The sequence below is a fragment of the Taurulus bubalis genome (assembly GCF_910589615.1).
Source record: "Taurulus bubalis genome assembly, chromosome: 2".
NCBI lineage: Eukaryota > Metazoa > Chordata > Actinopteri > Perciformes > Cottidae > Taurulus > Taurulus bubalis.
This window is the reverse complement of record NC_136590.1, coordinates 12,478,798-12,498,761: the sequence shown is the minus strand read 5'-3', so window position 1 is coordinate 12,498,761 and position 19,964 is coordinate 12,478,798. Positions and strand designations below refer to the sequence as shown.

Genomic DNA, 19,964 nt, shown 5'->3' with positions numbered 1-19,964 from the left:
TTCTGGGCCATTAAAAATACTCTCCAGCCCGAAAAACTAAAATGAAGTACACTTCCAGGTTTTCTCAGAAGACGTAGGAGTTGACGTTAAAGTGACTTTTTGGAAACTGGAGCTGCTTCCTTGTTCGACAACGGGGTGAAATATCTCAACATCCTCACAAAGAAACTTTGCTTGCTAGGCTGCTAACTCGCACACAAGCCAGAGAAAAAAGTATGATCACCGCCGAAGACTTTGTCACGCGCCATCTGTAACGTCTCTTCTGTCGAGCTCAGCGTTACTGGCGAATTTATTTAGTCGGAAATGATATCTAGAGGACCGAAGGCTGACTTTTGTAACGGTTTTTAGTAGTCATCATCACCAGTGGAGGAAGGGTTGCAGCTGGTCATTTCGCCACCACCACTAGAGCCTCCCCAGACCTCTACCAGGCTGCACATCCACTGCTGTTTCACAGTTAGGAGACAAGTAGTCCAAGATTTGTTTCTGCTAAGATGTCTGGTCGAAATGGAGTCGGGCAGATCCGGGGAGCTACTTTAGGTCCACAACCCCTCAAGGCGACTATTCCCTATCAGCTGACCAGCAAGTCTCGACCAAACCGGAGAGATGGAAAGTCAGGTATGAGCTCCACACCTGTCACACTATATGGATCATTAAGCTATGTCCCTGGATGGGTGTGTATAGGATATAACGTGATGTCATGATATAAACATGCAGATGACCTACTTAATATGAGTTCACACCAGCTATACCTCCTATAACTGGCTTCAAACTTGAAGCAAAGCCCCATAAAACAGTCAATGTCAACATGGAAGTCACTGCAGCACCTCTATCTGCTACACAACTTGTGAATTTAGTGTAGTATGTCATACTATTATTGGTAACAAAACAATACAATATATATAATATAAAAAGCATAACAATTGCATAATAATGCTGATTATTATTAAATATTTTATTCTAACTCCCAATAGTTATTTTTATTAATCTGGCAAATGCATTGTTGATAAATCAATTTCACCTTTTGGTTGATGAAATACCAGAAAATTGAGAAAATGGCCAAAGAGGAGCAACAACAACTTTCCCCTGAAATATTTTCAACAACCATATTAGACAAATAAGACCGGAAATGTATCATTTGAGAGACTGCAACTTGAGAAGTTTCCTTAAAGAAATTACTTTAAATAATAACAGATTATTGAAATGTATGCTGGTGAACTCTGTCAAAATTCTTAGCAATTAATCAACTCATCATGTCAGCTCTAGATGTTGTTAATGGTGACAGAAAGTAGCTTAAAGCTTCCTTACTGTAACTAAAATACACCTTTTTAAACTAATTTAACATTTCTATTTAAGAGTTGTTTACTTGGGCTTGTTAACCAGCGATTGTTATTTGTTGTTTCTGGTATGTAGATGAAATAATGATTTATTAAATCCAACATTGGAGCATAAAGCTACAACATACATCCTTGCAGCATAGATTAATCTGTTGGTGCATGTTAAATAAAAAGGTGACTCCTTCTGACAGCTGGAAAGCCCAAACCACAACAGCTGAGCTCTGGCATGAGGCGGACAATGTCTCTTGATGCCATCATCGGGCCGTACCTGCAGGGACACTGGCCCAAAGAACCAGAGGGCCAGAGCCGCCTGTCTCGCAAGGACAAGTCTACCCAGGTCGGCACCAGATGAGAATATGTGGTTATAATAATGCTGAAATGAATGGAATGTATAATCTCACCACATATGTTTTATTTTACAAGTCATTAATGACTTTGGGAGGGTCGAGTCATGTTAACAGAATAGTTTTCAGTTTTTAGATGAGAAGGAAGTTGCTCGGAGACGGGCGGAAGGAGGGAGGGAGGGAGGGAGTGTCCGGTGCTTGCATAGCTATTACAGAGTGAGAACCACAGCGTGAGAACCGTCACTGAAGTCAGCTGATGAGGCCGTTTTGGCTGCACCCATCTTCTCTGCTCTGTGTGCAGGCACTCGCCACTGCTCTTCGGTTGCCCACATCCTCCCCCCCCTTTGTTTTTCAGTTTCTCCTATTCTTTTGCTCGTCGACATGTGCATAGAGAGAGAGAGTCTGTGGGTGTGGATGGTGTGCTGTGGCTGCAGATCAGCCTTTGAGTATGAACATCTTTGCCAAGTGTGCAACTTTGGTGAAGGATGTGTGAAATCCTGATAGGTTGTGTAACTTAAACGTAGCAGTTTACAGGCTTTTATTAGATTGCAAACGTATTACTGGGCAGCTTAAGGCTAAAACTTGTAATATGTGTGTGAAAAGGGTAAGTTCTTATGTTCGCTTTCTTCCTCCCCAGACCCCAGACTCGTGGTCAGATAAATCCGAGAGGAGGAGAGGTAGCAGCAGCCACAAACGATCGGCATCATGGGGCAGCGCTGAGCATCTGCAAGAGGTGAATCTCTGACATCCAGTTTAGCAATAACACATGGTTTTTCCAAACACACTTTGAGTAGTGCAGGCAAAGAGAGAGCAAGCTCTGGAAAATGCCTGACTCAATTACTTTGATGCGTTAGGCAACAGGAGACAAAATGATCTCATCTACAACGAAACTTCCCTTTTTCAACAGCTTTCAGAAACCTTGTTCTTAATGTCTTTTTCAGCTGAACCACTACAGATTATCAGATAATCACTACTAAAGTGTGTGTGTGTGTGTGTGTGTGTAAGTGTAATAACCTCTGTTCATTGCAGATCGCGAAACTAAAACAACAGCTGCAGCAGCGCAACAAACCTGCAGTCTCAGGGGGGCATGACAAAGACCGCCAGCGTGGATATCCTCAGGGGGGCTGTGGCCTAGGAACTAATCAGGTACCATAGCATCACCACCACACACAAACACACTGCACTACTAACACCATACATGCATGAGTGTGCACATTGTTTGCAGGCAAAGTTCAGAGCGACATTTCTTCATCAGTGCAGCCTTGTTTGTCCTCCGACAAGTATCACTTCATCAGTGTGCACTAGACAGTGCAGCTCATCGCAGGAAGTGAATTAAATAAAACACCGAAGCAACAGGAAGCCCACTATATCACGGCGTTTCTGCTTTTCAGAACGAAAAGCGTAGTTTAGTTCTGCTTCTCAGCACAGCTGGTCTGCACTGTCTTCTTGCGTGGTGCCACACTCCACTGAGCTGAGGCTGTTTCAGACCAGAGTGTGGTTACGTGACGAACCAATGAGGAAGATTACAAACCAGATTTTTTTTTGGGAGGGGAGGGGGGATAAACACCAGCACACAGATATCTTTATAATCAGTGGCTTTTAAACATTTGACTCATGAAGAGTGCTTTGGGAACTACATCGGATTGCTTCAGAATTTGTTTTCAATGAGGAAGTTTATTAATACAGCACTCCTCATACAAGGAATGCAGCTCAAAGTTCCTCACAATAAGAGCACACAAGAATAACTGACAGTAACCGTATCTGATCTAGTAAGCGGCTTAGATTCCATTTAACTTGTTTTTGTGTCCTCAGACTCAGCCAATTTCCATCCCCCTTGCTCCCCTGTCTACATTGGTCCCTCGACTGCGCTGCAGTGTGGAGGGCCTCAACCAGGAGCTGGAAGGCATGTTCATCTGCCAGCCTCTGCATCCTCCGCACAGGGTAACTGTCACCTACTCTCCACACATCATACACTGTGAACAAATTCAGGAGTTGTTCTGCTTTTAAAGGAATGGCTGGGGTTTTTTTGGGTGGGGGGGGGATTTCTGAAAGGTAGCATGTAATATTATGGTGGTTGCCGATATTAACGCTGTGTTGTTTCCGTCTTATCAGCTCCTTGAGGTTCCGGACGGTCACCGGGCTCCGGTCCCTCCGCAGAGCCGCAGCAGTGGATCTCAGAGTGACATGGGCACCACACCTTTTTCCTCATCTTCCTCCTCCTCCTCTTCACCCAGCTCCTCTCCGACAAACATCTCCAGCTCCCCACCCCACCTTGAAGATGCACCACTGGATCTGCACCAAGGTTAGTTTAGTATAATGTGTCAGCTGGCAGATTTCATGCTGATTTTAATTAATTTATAAATCATATAGTCAAAGTTTTGTCTCCAACATCCTTCTAACGGTGCATTTTCTCTGTCCACTGTCACTCTAGATGCTTTATCAGTTGCTGCAAATATTTTGTTTTGTTTGTCTATTCTGTTTTATCCCTTACGTCTTTTCTATAGCGCCAGATCACAACAGAAGTAATTTAAGGTTACCTTTCCCAAAGAACCTTGTTCTGTTATTAAACAAACTAAACGGCCTTATGTTATTGATCTTATCTACACGACGGCATGTAATTTCTGTCTCTCTATGGTCACGTTTACAACTCTTCACTGCTGTCGGTGTCGCGCAGGGCAGAGTTCCGCCCCGATGTGCACAGACATGTGTGTGCGCACAGGTGAGCACTGAGCACACACACGAGCGGACAGAGAGAGTCGACCAATATGTGGCGTGAAAAGCAGAGCGTCTTTGAAACGCTCCCAGGGTGAAGGCTGAAGCACTCGCTCTCCTGCGAGTGCTTCCGCATGCGCGACTTGCCGAACCTTGGCTTTTTGCCAAAAGAACTCCACACACGTAACATCAGTCAAGGCGAAAATCTAAAACATTCTATGGCAACTGGACTGGGTCTTATAGGCTACGATGTTTTTGACGAGTTCATTAAATTATCATAATTATTAGAGGAAATTTTGGGGGCATTTTTTGCCCCTCTCCTAGTGATATCAGGGGCAAACTTATATGTCTTAGGGGCAGTTTTGCCCTTCGCCCTCGTGTATTTCCGACACTGGTTCAAATATTGATTCTAGGACATGACTCAATCAATGTAGAAGTAAAACAATTTGCACTTTTACAAATTTAACCATGTCCAAGCGGTGGATTTCTCTTTTTATTTTCAAAACAATCTTAAACCCCTTGGCCACTACTTGAACAAACATAAAATCCTCACTGGTGACATTCATTTTTGACCCCCCTGCCCCTGCTGTTTCTCAGACGGTGCAGAGATGTGCCTCCTGTCTCCGTTCTCCTCCCAGAATGAGGCAGACGTCTCCCTGCCTCTGCTGATGTCGTCTTCCCCAGGGCCCAACAAGAGTTGCTGCTTCCAGAGAGAGCCACCAGAGGGCTGCGAAAAGATCAGAGTCTGGGACGAAACCAGGTATGTTTGTTCTTCATCTAAACCAGGGGTGTCAAACTCATTTTAGTGAAGGCCGGACCAGTCAAATCATAGCATAATAACGCATACATAATGACAATATTTCTTTAGGTATTTGCATGATAAACCCTATTTTAAGGTCTTTCTACAATAAACTAGAAACATAAAGACCAAAAATTCAGACATCAGCCCGCTGTTTACCTGCCTGGGCTTCTCCTTGCTGTTGAGCAATATGTGTAGTAATGTCAGATGTCAAAACAGTTGTGACTGTGGTTCAATGGTTCGCATGCCTGACTTTCAAGCAGAGGATCAGTGGTTTGAGTCCTAGCTCAGCTAGTTTTTTTTTAATATATTTTGAGAATTATGTATGTAAACCATATGTTTGACACCCCTGATCTAAACACAACTGACAGACTTCACACTGGTGGTTCCTGGAACCTTAATTGTTTTTTTTGTAATTTTCAAACTTGTGGTCTATAAGCTCAACTGTCGCCTGAGGCAATTTATCCGACTTCCCACGGCTTCCTCTGCAGTCATACATGCTGCAGCACTCCCCACGGCCTGTAAACAGACACAGATGTGTTACTTAGTACATTATTTTTGTAGATGTTTTCCATACCTCTACTCTAAAAATCATGTAGTAATAAAGGGCTGTGCAATAACCTGACTCACTCACTTCATTCCAAATGTTGTGTGTGGATGCCCTCTGGTGGTGACCCTTGATTTATACTCTTTATCCGGACATGATCGAAGACGTCTATTTTAAATGTTCAAAACTAAAACCACTTTCCTAAAGAAATTCAGTAGGGTGCAGCCACCACGCTTACAGTTATGACAACACTGTACCATGAATGCCAAAGTACTGCTTGTTTTACCGTATTTTGTTATGTGAACTTAAGGTGCAATACTTCTTGCTACAGTTTCAATTGTAGCCCCCCCCCCCGTGAATCTGTAAAGTCTGAGGTGGAATAGAGCCTGGCCCACTAGAGATGGTGAATTCTAGTCATGAGGTGTGGCCACCTTTTCGTTTCTTTGTAAGGGGACAAGTATATGTATCGTGAAATTGACAGTCACAACAACAATGTCAGCCGTGCTGAAGATGTGTATGTGAACAAACCTCATTTCTTCCACTTTGACACTACTTGGCTAGTTTCTTATCATCCCTCTCCTCTCGTCCTATAGCACTCCACGCCAACATAAGCCATCCCTCCTCTCCTCCTGCCCAGACCCTAACAAGGTAAACTTCACCCCCCATGGGGGCTCAGCCTTCTGCCCTGTAAGCCTCCTCAGGCTCCCCTCCATGGACCTGTTGTTCCGCAGCCTTGGTGTCTCTCCAGCAGGCAGTTGCTCGGGCCAGGAATCAAGCTCCTGCCAGGCAACGTCCTTTGGCAACCGGGCCGCTCCTCCAGATCCTCCCTCCACTACCTCCGTTATGGGAGAAAGCTCTGGGGGGGGTCTCGCTTTCTGATTACAGCGGCCGAGGCATAAGGCAAATATTTCAGTGCTCTGGGACAGATTTGTTTATGTTGCTTTATTTTTAGAAAAGGACCATCCCTTTTTCTATCCAGATTTAAAATAATCTTATGTTGAAAAATAATATTGGAAAAAAATATATATATATCGTACGCAATCCAATGGATATGCTTTATGAGCTACTTGTTTTGGGTGTCCGGGCATTGTGGTATTTCTAAATTAAGGCATTTCTGTCATTTTGTAATCCAAAGATTTCTATTTTTGGCCAAACACAAGTGAGATATAGGGCTGTCTTATTCTACTCCTCACTCTGAAATGAGATTTGTTGGATGACTGACCCCCTCACACGATTCACATATTTCTGTTTCCCCAAAGAAGCTATGACACACACTTGTATTATACTGGTTTTTAAATTCTGACAGTAGTGCGTCATCTCTGTCAAATGTTAGGAGTCTGGGTCAAGTAAGAAAAAACCTGTTTTTAAGTATTCAAAGATATTTATCTGCAATTATTTTTACCTAACTTGACCTTGCACCTGTTGCTGGTGTACAAAGCACGACAAATCAGTTGGGTATTTTTTATTTACCTGATTTATAAAAAAGAAAAGAAAAAAAACACAATGAAATCACATTTAGACTGAAGGGAATTTTCCAGTTGTTGGACTTGGGTAGCATCAGTATCTAAATGCTTCCGCTCATTCATTCCTGCTTTAAAAGTTGTACAGATGTTATTTTTGTATCTTGTTTACTGGGGCAAAGAATACGTAACTTCTTGCATGTGTTAATGAAAAAAAAAAAAGAAGCTTATTGTTATTTCTTGATGTTCTAGATGTCTGCTTGATGTTATGTTTATAGTTTTGAGGTTTCACTGCCTAGTTGACTACCTACGGTAACCAGTAGTGGTGTAGATTTGTCATCCTTAATATTTCTCTGAAGATGTTTGTGTTCTTCTGCCAAGCTGACAAGTTGATATTCATATAGTTTTATTTCTGGTAGACATGTTTGCACAAATTGAACTGCTACTTTTGAGTTGCAATTCTTATTTTTGTATGTTCACTTTTGTACTTTTAAGAGTAGTAATGTGTATTTTCTACATTGTTTTTCAATTACCTGCAACATAAGCTAAAAAAAATAACCCTGTTACTTTTAGTTTAGTTTTGTCAGTATAATTGAGACCGGTGTTACATAAGATACTGTATCGGGTGGATTTTTATGCACTTCCAGGAGAGGGTTTTAATGTGGAGGATGAGATGTCTCTTCCTTAGTCCTGGGTTTATTGTCTCTGACAGGAGTTTTTTTGTTTCTGTGTGTGTGCATGTTGATGTTAAGTTAACTATAGTATGATTGTTTGACATAGTTTTAGTATCCTGCTAAAATACTGATTGATTGAAACATTGTCTTTTTCCAAATAAGCCTCAATTTCAATGTTTTATGAATGTGTGGATGCTGGGGTTGTGCTGTTATCTCAGGTTCTGTGTTCTGTCCACATAAATATATGATTGATAATGTGTTGTCATGGTGAGTTATTAAACTAGTCTGAAGTCCTAGCTGAATTTCCAATGTCTGCAGAGAGGTGCAGCACCTGCACTCTCATGATCTGAGAACCAGCTACTCGCTCATTTTGAATTCAGTATATTCTGCCACGTCATATTCTGCCATGTCAGATGATCCAGATGTTCACTGTTTTAAAAACGACCAATGACTTCCATGCGACAATATATGAACACGTTTTTCTTTTCTTTTCCCTTGTCCTGGATCAGAGTTCTTAGATTGGTATTTTGTGCAAATTGTGAAGAGAAAAAATATGTACTTTGTGACATTCAACAGTAAAATTAGTCCAATGAATTGCAGAAATGCAAGCAAATGGTGCTGAAACTATCATTTGACAGAATTCATTTATCTTCTTAAATGTGATTATGTCTGTCCTTGAGCTTTGAGAAATTGTGGAAATATTCACAAATACAAAAGTTGCTGTTTGTGTAAATTGTTGCCTTCCAGCATTGTAACGTTGTTCAGAATTCAAAAACGTAACTCTGCTGTTTATAGCTATTTAAAGAGTTTTCCCTTTTTAGAAGGTCAGAAGTCCTCCTCAAGTGGGGAAACCATGACGTCATTCATCGGGTAAATCCTGAGCTAACATGTCTATGTATAGAGGCTCAGCGGTTATCTTTCCCTCATAGATTAGATTAGCATTTTGTCATTTTAACAGATTACTTGAGGACCATTTGGTTGAAAGTGGTTGCCAGAAAACTGAAAAACGAAATGGCAGGTGTTGGAAAATGTTAGACAATGTTCTTGAGAATCCTCCTAAAACATGATCGTCCTCCACAGTTATGATGGAAAAAGTGTTTATGCCAATATGGATAACGATATATCCAGTAAGTGCTCAGTAAAAATGAACCATTCAGTAATACCTACGATTCCACGACAACTGGGGAAACTATATCTGATTATGATCGAAAGCTATTGACAGTGGCAAGAGTTTTTTTTATTTTGAGCATGTGAGTTACCGCTTCTATTCTCTGCGGATTTAAATTAACAAAATGTCCCTTAGCAGGTGAGATTTATTTTATTTTTTTGGCACAAGCGCATTGCTTGTGTGAATTTTAAATAAGATCTTTAACACGAGGACGGGAAAAGACGGTATAGGCTTCTCCGCAGTTGCTGTCTGGCATACAGCTGTTGCCGTTGCATTGTGGGGATTGGCTGACAGTAAAGGAGGTGTTGTGCAACTCACTGTATCGGCAACATTCAGAGGAAGACGCACGAGCTCCTCCGCTGCAGCGCGCATTTCTACCGGCCGGTATTCGCTTTAACGGAATCTGTCGGTGGATTGTCCGACATGTTTGCCACCGTCGCCAAACAGCTGAAGAGCCATCCAGCCGTGAGTCCTAACCACTGTCTTTCTTTACAGTACGTGAACGACCCGGTGACATTGAAGGCGCTCGTGAGGACAAGATGGTGTGGTTATTTTCGCGCCCGTTTCCCAGAATGTCACCTTAATTGTCTGATGTCTGATCTGCGTTATCTATTATGCAGCTTTCCTCAATTAATGAAGGTTTTGAGGTATTTTTATTTTCAGTCCTATTCGACAGATTCATTATGTCTACGGCTGCATAAATGTCTAATTCCTTGACAGTCGCTGACTTCAGGTTGAAATGATCGGTAAAGACAATTTAACACCCAAAAAAAAATCCATATTGTAATCCACATTTATCTTCTCTCCTCACTGCTATAATTCTGTTATTTTCCTTCCTTTTGTTGAGGCTTACTATATTTTGCTCTGCAACACTGAGCTTTATGATAGGATGTTTTTTGGGGCATGCATTAATGCAGGAGCAGTACTTGATTTATTGGCTTGTGTCAAGTGCAAAATCTCGTTTCCCTTTAAGAGATCTTCATACCCACACACAGCCATGTATGTAGGTCGCTGCAGCACGTATACACTACACACTGTATGGACTCCATACCGGCATGACTCAAGGCCACAGCAGTGCGTGGAAGGAGTCCGATTATACAAGGGCGAAGGGGTGAAACGTTTTGCTTTACGGCGGCGTCCATATTAATAGACCACTGGATAGGACGACATGCATGTCAGTGTCCCCATAAAGCCTGTAGCTTTACATTAGGTGAAACATATCTCTGTTTCAATGATCCATTATTATCAATGTATATCTAAATTGAACCCTTAAAACACCATTAATTTGACTGTCTGTTTTTTGCCAATAAGACTTAATAAATATGAAGGTGCTGTTACTGCAGGTGATGGGAGTCCTGGGTGGCTCAGTGCTGAGGATGTGTTCCAGCAGGAATAAAAATACAAATAAAATAGAAGTTTAAAGTGGCATAAAATGGAAATACTTCAGTGAAGCAAGCGCTTCAAAATTGTACACATTGCACCACTGGTGAAAAGTGAAATTTTAGGCTAGACGTTGTTACACATTTTATTCAAACAATCACCCTATAATTATATAATCTCAAACTGCACTGGCCCCTCACATCTGTAATTTAGCTGGAATAAAACAGTGTTTGGCACCCAAACCAGAGATAACCAGACAAATCAGAGGGGTCAAGAGATTAACAGGATAGAAATATGATACTTATAATTATTCTTATCCTCTTTTTCAACTTCAACTTCCTCTAATAACCGGATAATTTTTTACCTTTGAAATGATTCAAATAAAGCCAAAGAAATTTGTTTTAACGGCTTTCAAGTAAAAAAAAAAAAAACTTAAATAAAGAATCATAGTTCTCTGCTGTTGGTTATGGTAGTTTACCAGATTGCGTTGTAATTGGTATGAAACCTGCACTGTGATTTATTGCTCTTGTTCTTTACTCACTAGCTCATCCCCCTCTTCTTCTTCATCGGTGGCGGAGCAACCATGAGCATGATGTACTTGGGTCGGCTAGCTCTGAAAAACCCCGCCGTCTCGTAAGTGTCTAACCTGAGAAAGTATAAACTTCCTTTTTTCTTCTCTCTTTTTATGAAACCTCAGTGTAGAAGAATTCTGACAATGTCACGAAAGAGTTTTCATATTTTCTTGTCCTCAGATGGGATCACACGAACAACCCCGAGCCATGGAACAACCTGAAGCCCGATCATCAGTATAAAGTATGAGCCTTTATTTTTTATGAATAACTTCTTTACTTTTGATACACGTTGGTCAATCGTTATAAAACATTGCCATATACTGTGTGTGTGTGTGTGTGTGTGTGTATATATATATATATATATATATATATATAGTGTGTGTGTGTGTGTATATATCACAAGGCATACAGTTGCTGTTATCTTGCCTCAAAGTCCATATTGCTTCCCTCATAATGATTGTGTACTTTTGTCTGTTTTTGCAGCTCTTCGCAATTAACACAGACTACTCCAAGCTGAAGAAGAACGGGCCTGATTTCTAAGTCACCTTGTCTTCGCATCTCCGTGTCTGACATTGCCGTCAGTGTGGGGAGCCTTTGCACTTTTTGCCAAATAGAAAACAAACTCATGACATGAATGAAGGTAGAGATGCTCTGTGTGCTGCACTCATTCAGTCAGTTCATTTCCAGTGTGAAGGAGAAAGGGATCATTCACTTAACAGTGACTATATGAATAAAACAGGCAGCCACCTGTTTTTACTAATTGAAGATTTTATTTTTGACTTTGTGTTAATTATTAAAATTATTGCAATCTCACGTGTGTGTATTAATATTTTGGCACAGTTTAAGTACACAGTAGCTTTGATGAAAGGCTAAAGCACACGAGAAATCCAATCATTTTAGTCATGACATTATTGTAGTCCTGTAAGTGAAGCAGGTGAGGAGAGGTGACCGCCACTGATTTTGCTTTTCATAAACCTTCAGTATTTTTAATAAACATTGGCCACATAAGGAGGGATCTCTCATTAACCACGTGTCAGATCTATGTTTCATCTTTTCTATTATGGCATTCAAATAATTTTCTTTTTCAAATTGTAACATCGAGATAAGTCACTATCATTTTTGATATACTGACGATCTAAATCGGTATTAATCAGAATCAGAACCGTTTATTGCCAAGTATGTTTCACATACAAGAAATGGCGGGTGATGCATAACATTAGACAATCAACACAGTGAAATAAATATAAACATATTCAATTTACAATATAATATAGAACAATATAAAATTAAAATAAACTGCACAGACAATAAGTTAATGAGATACGTTTACATTTTATGTTTAGACAACCCATTTTCGCTTATAAAAACACAGTATGTGTCGTGCTGTGTGACAGTTTTGGCTGTATTTCATCCACCTGCCTGGTTTGCCAGGAGAACTGACCATCTCCAAGTAGTGTTTTGAAAGTGTACCACTACAGTAACAGATGTAAACATATTGTGATGAGATCAACAAGTATCCTTCCGGGACATAATGCTACTTTGAGTGAGCAAGGGAACTGATTTAAAAAACAATGCGTTGACCCAACTCACCTCAACTATATATTTGTATGTCTTTTATAAAACACCGAACTTCATGTTATTCCTTAAGTCTTCAATAGGTGGCGGTAACACTCTGGTGGGTGACAAAACCCCATCCTTAAATCGAAGAAGAAAATCGTCATCTCGCGAGATTTCACTTGAAAAAGTCGCGGGACATCGTGAGGCACAAAACCGTTGAATCCAAAAGTGTCAACATTCAGTCAACGGAAGTTAACACAGGTTTAACTAGATACAACTTGTAATAAGTGACGCCGTTTTTCTGAATACTTGCCGGATATATAAAAACGCAGTTTAACAAGGTGGACGCTACTGTTTACCGCGTTAAACGTCTGTTAGCTCCTCCAGCTAACCAGCTGACTGTCTAAATGGATCCCACCGAGGATTTGTCTGCTCGGGTCCTGCTGGGACACATCCTCAGCACCGAGACACCCAGGACTCCCATCACCCGCAGGTAACACTAGCACCTTCACCTTTATTAAGTCACAGTATTGGCGTTTCAAGGGTTAAATAACGCTAGTTAAATTATCACTGTTATTTATCCTAGATCAGGAATTCACTTGAACCTGAAGGTGGTTGCTTGTGTTCAATGTATAACTGCTAAGCTTGAATTAAACAGAATACACCATGAAACATTGATTTGTACACCTAACACACCTGGCGTTGGTGGAGTAATTTTGACATACATTCTTGATTTTTAACTTAATTTAAAGGAGTCCAGTGACTTTATATCCAGTATTGAACTAACTATGAGCTGTCTTGTCTGAAGTGCCTCCAAAACACGGACTACCAGCTCAACCAGAAGCAGCAATCGACTGAGCAGGAAAGATGCTGGTGCCCAAACCCCGCAGGACATCCTGAGACGAAGCCTGGGACATAAACTACGTGAGGTGAGAAAGTAGACTGAGGTAATGATGATGGACGTGCTGTTGATTCTATTGGAGTTGACATATCGACCTTCTCTCCAGAGTATAACCAGGAAATCCCTGCCCGCTACTAAAAAGAGGATCTCCTCTGTCATGCTCAGAAAGACAAACACGCCAGCCCCAACCTCAGTGCTGTTTGATGATGGAGACACACCAAGGCACATACTCAAGAACATCCTGCGAACGGGTATATGCAAAGGCCCGTCTTTATTCCCACATAATGCTGCAGCTGTTTGTCATCCTTTCTAGTCAGATCTTTTGTAATGTGATTCAGATCCTGTGAAGTCTCCTGTGGTTCATGAGAATGTTGCGTCAGAAGAGCCACAACAGTCTTCAGCAGACTCCAGCATTACGAGGAAGCGTCCGAGGTGTGTGGCACAGAAATTCCATGTTGTATTTACACATTTGAGATAGCTATCCAAAAGTATATTGAATAGAATTGAATTAGTTGTGAGTAATCAACTTGTAATATCATTGCTGGGCCATAACGACATCCACCCTGACTTGCAGTCTCTTTAGCAGTATTAACTGTATGCAACTGGCTAAATGATGCTGTGTATGTATAATGGGTTTATTATTTGCTTGACTTTCAGTATGGAACTGTCAGGGTTGGATTTGCCTGATATAACTATTGGCAACGCAGCGAGTATCGCAAAGGGACTGAGCAGAAAGAGACCACGTCGGAGTCTTAATGTAACCGCTTTTGAAAAGCGTCTCAAAGATGGAGAAGGTACGATTTAAAGCCACTGATTGCCTTCAATGCTTTATTAGGGTTTTCTAAGGTCCGAAGCATGTTTGTTATTTTACTTTATACATTTACAATAGGGTGGGGGAGTGTTGTCTGTATACTCCTGCTATAGGAATTGTTGTGTCAAGCTAGCTGATGGATGCTTGTGCTTACAGATGTTGAGGATGAAAATGAAGAATCAATGATTGATCATTCATCACTTTCTTTGTCACGGTAAAAACATTTTTTTCCCGTTATGTAAATAAGTGATATACTGGTTACGAGGTTAAAGAGTGAATAGATAACTATGTGCTCCGTCTAATTTGTTTTGCAGTTCCAATCTGAGTCTAAAAACACCCTTTGTGGATGTTCAGACTGAAAAAAGGGGCCTGCAGAAAAGAGTTTCTAACCGTCGAAAAATCTCAGTGGAAGAATTTGGGGCTGCTGTAAATAAAAGGCAAATGGGAGGTGATTACAATGATTTATGTTACTCTTTGTCCTTTTTGTCCATGTGTGATCAATAAGTTAATAAGAGCACTGATTATAATTACAATTATTAGTTAACATTTTTATTAACCATTTAAACTGTAAAGCGTAAAAAAGAACGAGAGGATATCTTTACATGTACTTTCTTAATTCCAGCCCAGCTACAAGAGCAAGCACGTGAAAGGAAGCAGATATAGCTTGCAAGATTGTGTGTGTGTGTATATATATATATATATATATATATATATATATATATATATATATATATATATATATATATATATATATATATATATATATATATATATATATATATATATATATATATATATATATATATATGAAAATAATTGCTGATCCTTTTTGTTTCTTTTTATGGTCCCCCCCACTTATCTTGTCACCCAGGAGTGAGCAGCTTTGTGCAGGTGGAGCAAGGTCTCAGTGAGACCGGCTACTCTGAGGGCTTCTCTTTGGGCTTAAGCAAATTCAGTGAACCTGATATCACGACTGATATCCTCCACTGTAACACGGCTCTCTACGCTCAGCCGGATGCCATGACCTCCTGCTTTTCCATGATTGCGACTCAGGACAAACCAACAGTGATGGCGTCTCAGCTTCAGAGACAGATGGAGCAGGAGAAGGAGCTGATAGAGGCAGAGCACAGCAAGCTGGCAAAAGATAAATCAATGTATGCATTCCCAACTGAAGAGGCGGCTGAACCTCAGAATGAAGAATTTATGGCTCAGGTGGCAGAAGATGCGAATGCAACTGAATCTCAAAATGAGGAAGAGAAGAGTTCAGCTCGTGATCAACTTGAAGATCATGCAGCCATGTCTGAGGTTGAGGAAGAGCATGATATAGCTGAATCCCAGAGTAATGCAGAGGATAATACAGCTGAGGACGAGGACAACAGAGTGGAAGCTCTAACAGGTGGAGGTGCAGGTGACTCTCAAATTGAAGAGCAAGGCGCAACAGATTCTCACACTGAAGAGGATGTTGCAAACAGTTCTCAATCTGAGGAAGCTGCAGCAGCCTCTCAAACTGAAGAAGTAGGTGCAGGTGACTCTCCAACTGAAGAAGAACAAGGTGGAGTTGATTCTCAGCATGAAGAGGATGTTGAAGCTAGCCCTCCGTCTGAGGTAGAGGCGGTTGCACCAGACTCCCAAATGGAGGAGGAGGAGGAGGATGAGGATGATGATGAAGAAGCAGCTGCAGCTGACTCCCAAATCGAAGAAGGTGGTGCAGGTGACTCTCAAACTGAAGAAGAACAAGGTGTAGTTGATTCTCAGCATGAAGAGGATTTTGAAGCTAGCCCTCAGTCTGAGGTAGAGGCGGTTGCACCAGATTCTCAAAAAGAAGAAGAAGAATTAGTCGAAGAAGATGATGATGCAGTTGACTCCCAAATTGAAGAAGAAGGCTTGGTTGATCTGCAGTCTGTGGAGGATGTTGTAGAATATCAAAGTGATCAAGAGGATCCTGCTGCCAATCCTCAACCTGAAGACGAGCATGATGGGAGGCCGGGGGAGGAAGATGTTGAGGCATCAGACCAGCTAGAACCTGACTTGGAACACATCAGTCGGAGGGCTCATCGCTCGGCGGATGGACTCATTACGCCTGTCACAGTAGCGGGGGGAGAGTTGGCTGACACCACAGAGGCAGGTAAGGATGTCAAAACGTAAAATGTAATGGCATTTTGGCTTAATTTAAACAATACATTTTCATAATTGTTTGCAATTGAATTCCTGTTGACTGATTAACTCACAATCATTTCAGCACTACATTGTTTTTATTAAAAGACACTGGCAATAGACCATATATTGTGCTTGTAATCTGAAATACTTAAACTAAGAGCTGAGCATTTTGAGTGAAAAAGACTCCTAACATCTAGATGCTGTTCTTTCTTGATTGCTATTCATAAAGATATTGTGGCAGAATATTATGCCTGGTTGATACATTGGACTGAACGATAATTACATATTAATATACTGCTTTATTTTCCAGCTCAGAAAGGTATGTCAAGTGTTGTTGTTTTCCTGTAGGATTGTCTGATAAGTCCAAAGGCCACAGCAGCTTGGAAATGGAAGGCCATGAGAGCGGTCGGCTCCATATTGGAATCACTGACGTGGCCGAGTCCTCAGCCCAACGACAGACGGATGCTTCTGACATAGAAGCCGAGTCTGATGCTGATAAAGACGACTCCTTCACTCTTCCGGAGGTGGCGCATGATGTTGAAGATGGTGGACACAGGAGTGTTGATTCATCTGAAGAAGCTGTGGAGCAGGTGGAAGAGTGGGAGGAGGATGAAGACAGTGACGGTGAGGCTCTCTTTTTGTGAGGGTGTGTTTTTTTTTATTTATAAAAATGACATTGAGAGTAAATTTTGTTTTCTAAAACCTTCAGAGATCCCCAGCAAGACTCCTGTGTTTGTCAAACAGAAAATCAATTTTTTTCAGCCCAATCCTCTGGCCTCTACTTCTGCTTTTAAGAATGTTCAATCCGGGTAAGATGCACTTTATGATACACGCAAACATACACAATACATATTAAAATGTACCCAGGCTCATAAAACATTGTCCAACTGGAATGTCGGATGTATAATTTAGAAAGTTTCTCTGTAAGGCAATGGTAAAGTCAATAGATTAAGCATATTGTATAATTGTCTTTTATGCAACTGACATGTCCTTCAACTATCTGTTGTACCAGCAGTAGTCCAGATGACTTTCTTCCTGCACCTAAACAAAAGCAGGTGAGAAAGAAGAGAACGGCTCCGGCTAAAAAGAAAACTGACCTTCCTAAGAGCTACCTGATGAGCGTGTTCAGGCATTTCGCCAAAACAAAGGTCTCTGAAGATGTTTACCCTGTCCTAAATGAAATGTAAGTAACTACGACTGTAGAGGCTTTGAGTTTATAGACTGTTGGAACTATTAGGCAACAAGTGGGCTGCATATACTCATTCTCATTTTTGAGGATATTATGGATTTCTACCATATCATCCTCTTGCTTCATTGTAATTCACTGTCTTCAACAGAATGGATAAATACTTTGACCGGCTGGCAGAGGACTTGGAGACATATGCTGCTCATGCAAAGAGAAAAACCATAGAGGTTGAAGATATTGAGCTTCTGTTGAAAAGGTAGGTGTGTTTTGAAGCTCAAGTGAGTGTACATACGGTTTCAACATTAATTACGTTCAGTGATCTTTTATTGTAGAAAATAGACTGTAAAAGATGAAAATATAGACTGACAAATTTGTTTTATATTTAAAAACGGGAATAGTTTGCCATGTGTTGGATCATTGAAATAACATGAATGCTAGTTAACTGTATGACTTCTGCATGCAGTATTTTAATAAAATGTTAAGCATAGCTATTTCTACGACAGTTTATTGGGACCATTGTAGGTAAACAAAATAATGATATAGGGGATGATATCCTGAGAAACAACTCAAGATCTAAGAAAGAAGAATAAGATTCAGGAGTTCCTAAGTGCTTCCCTATACTCTGCTTCAATATTCTATCAAAAAATGACAAATATTCAATCAGGCCTTACCAAAGCAGAGATTAGACTGTCATTAACAGGTTTTATGGTGGCAGCAAGGCTTATCCTGCGGAACTGGAAGAGCCCACATACACCCACGCTCACAGAATGGCTTAAACTCATGGTAGAAAATATCAAAGTAGTCAGATGTATGTGCTCAGATAAATGCAGGTATAAATGCAGGGACGCGTATACAAATTTACAGGTAAAAGATAATAAAGGGGTGTCGAGGTGATTGTATTCTTATTTTATTTTTTGTTTTGTTATGTCTGTTTGTCTGATGTGGTGTTTTCTTTTCTTTTTTCTCTGTGCTTTATTGTTGTTTGACAAACCTCATTTTTGTACTTGTGTTTAATGTTAATATATTGAAATGATGAAAAAAAGTAAGTGATTTAAAAAAAAAAAAAATCTAAGAAAGAAAAAAATTATAATAAATAAATTGTTGGATCACCTCATCACACCACAAATGCCACTATTAAACACTGCGTTTACGTGGGCCGCAGTTTGCCAAATCTATTGAATAACTTTATATTAGTATTTATTTATGTTCATAAAAGAACATGAAAGAAAATGTGTATCCAGTATGCATCTATCCAGACCTTCGCCTCGCTCGGATGCCTTTCGTTTAGGATTAATCTGATCATCCAAATCTCAAAATGGAACGTACAAAAGGTCGAACATGAGGATAAAGTACAATAAATATCAGTGTCAGCATTATGTTCATAAAATAACACAAATTACTCCTCAGGCTCTGTAATTATTTAACAAATAGTCCTACAATGGCCCTTATACACTTGTATATTTTAGTGTAAAACACAGTTTTTTTCATACTGGACTTTCAGTTCCAGCTTGTCATTCAATTTGAATTTAATTCAATTTTACATTCTCCAAATCTGCATTATGGGATTATTTATGTCCACTCGTGGGTTAGTTCAAGAAGCTATAGACACAACATTGACACATAGATAAATAAAATGTTTGGTCAAAACCTTTAAAACCCCAAAATGCAGCATTCATATAATGGCAAACACAATTAAATATAGCCAAACTAGGCTTATACTGACCTCTAGATGTCAATCTTGAACTCCGTGTTAAGTCTGAAATAAAGGGTCGGTGACTGTGTGACATGACCAGTGAGCATAAATGGTGCTAATTCTAAAATATGTCTGACACTTTCCATTCGTTTTCTTACATTTAACCTAACTGGGGTGTTTTTGCACTCTGCAGGCAGGGTTATGTGAATGACAAGGTGCCAGTGGAGGTGCTGATTGAAAAATATCTTCGTATGGACCAGCGGAAGCTCCTGATCCCTATTGCAACCAGTGGAAATGTTGTTTTCCCTAAAAAGAGATAAATGTTTTTATATACATGTATATATATTTTGGAGTTTCATCTCTTGACAGCAACATGTTTTATTTGGACAAGTGATGTTTCATGTCCTTCATGTTGTTAATTAGAACATTTAACTAGTATTACTATACTGTGTGGGGTCATGTGTCATTATAATGCATCTGTATATAATGCCACTAGTGGCTCATTTATCATTTTGTGTGCAGGCTTAAATACATATGAGATGTTGAAATGCAATTTTCTGTTTCCTGTTTGATTGATAAATTGCTAACTGTAGTATTCCCCTGCTGAGCAGCTTTGTTGAAATAAGTTGACGTGAAAAATTAAAACTCTTAACTGTATGAAAATGAATCGGA

At 40.3% G+C, this 19,964-nt stretch overlaps 2 protein-coding genes and 1 pseudogene across 3 annotated transcripts; all 3 read left to right on the top strand.

Annotated features, from left to right (window-relative positions):
- Positions 1–488: 488 nt before the first annotated feature.
- Positions 489–6,612, top strand: LOC306753754 (protein FAM117A-like; annotated as a pseudogene). The gene is made up of 8 exons: positions 489–612; positions 1,523–1,668; positions 2,313–2,408; positions 2,705–2,821; positions 3,488–3,616; positions 3,788–3,986; positions 4,985–5,147; positions 6,327–6,612. The product of its transcript is annotated as a protein FAM117A-like (transcript).
- Positions 6,613–9,374: 2,762 nt separating this feature from the next.
- Positions 9,375–11,985, top strand: ndufa4b (NDUFA4 mitochondrial complex associated b). Its single transcript, XM_079214357.1, has 4 exons — positions 9,375–9,500; positions 10,960–11,048; positions 11,168–11,228; positions 11,471–11,985. Exons 1-4 carry the CDS (start codon positions 9,459–9,461, stop codon positions 11,525–11,527), a joined length of 249 nt encoding a protein of 82 aa, XP_079070483.1. The 5' UTR covers positions 9,375–9,458; the 3' UTR covers positions 11,528–11,985.
- Positions 11,986–12,951: 966 nt separating this feature from the next.
- Positions 12,952–19,919, top strand: cenpt (centromere protein T; the record flags this gene model as incomplete). The annotated part of the gene is made up of 13 exons (XM_079237706.1): positions 12,952–13,037; positions 13,353–13,473; positions 13,552–13,696; positions 13,784–13,877; positions 14,103–14,239; positions 14,413–14,470; positions 14,571–14,704; positions 15,128–16,381; positions 16,762–17,037; positions 17,123–17,222; positions 17,426–17,596; positions 17,751–17,855; positions 19,486–19,919. 13 exons carry the CDS (start codon positions 12,952–12,954, stop codon positions 19,610–19,612), a joined length of 2,808 nt encoding a protein of 935 aa, XP_079093832.1. The 3' UTR covers positions 19,613–19,919.
- Positions 19,920–19,964: the final 45 nt, after the last annotated feature.

Excerpts from the sequence above, each read along its gene's own strand:
- ndufa4b (XM_079214357.1), top strand. The coding sequence starts at position 9,459 with ATGTTTGCCACCGTCGCCAAACAGCTGAAGAGCCATCCAGCC. Across the intron at positions 9,501-10,959 it reads AGCTGAAGAGCCATCCAGCC|CTCATCCCCCTCTTCTTCTT; the intron begins GTGAGTCCTAAC and ends TTTACTCACTAG. Across the intron at positions 11,229-11,470 it reads AGCCCGATCATCAGTATAAA|CTCTTCGCAATTAACACAGA; the intron begins GTATGAGCCTTT and ends CTGTTTTTGCAG.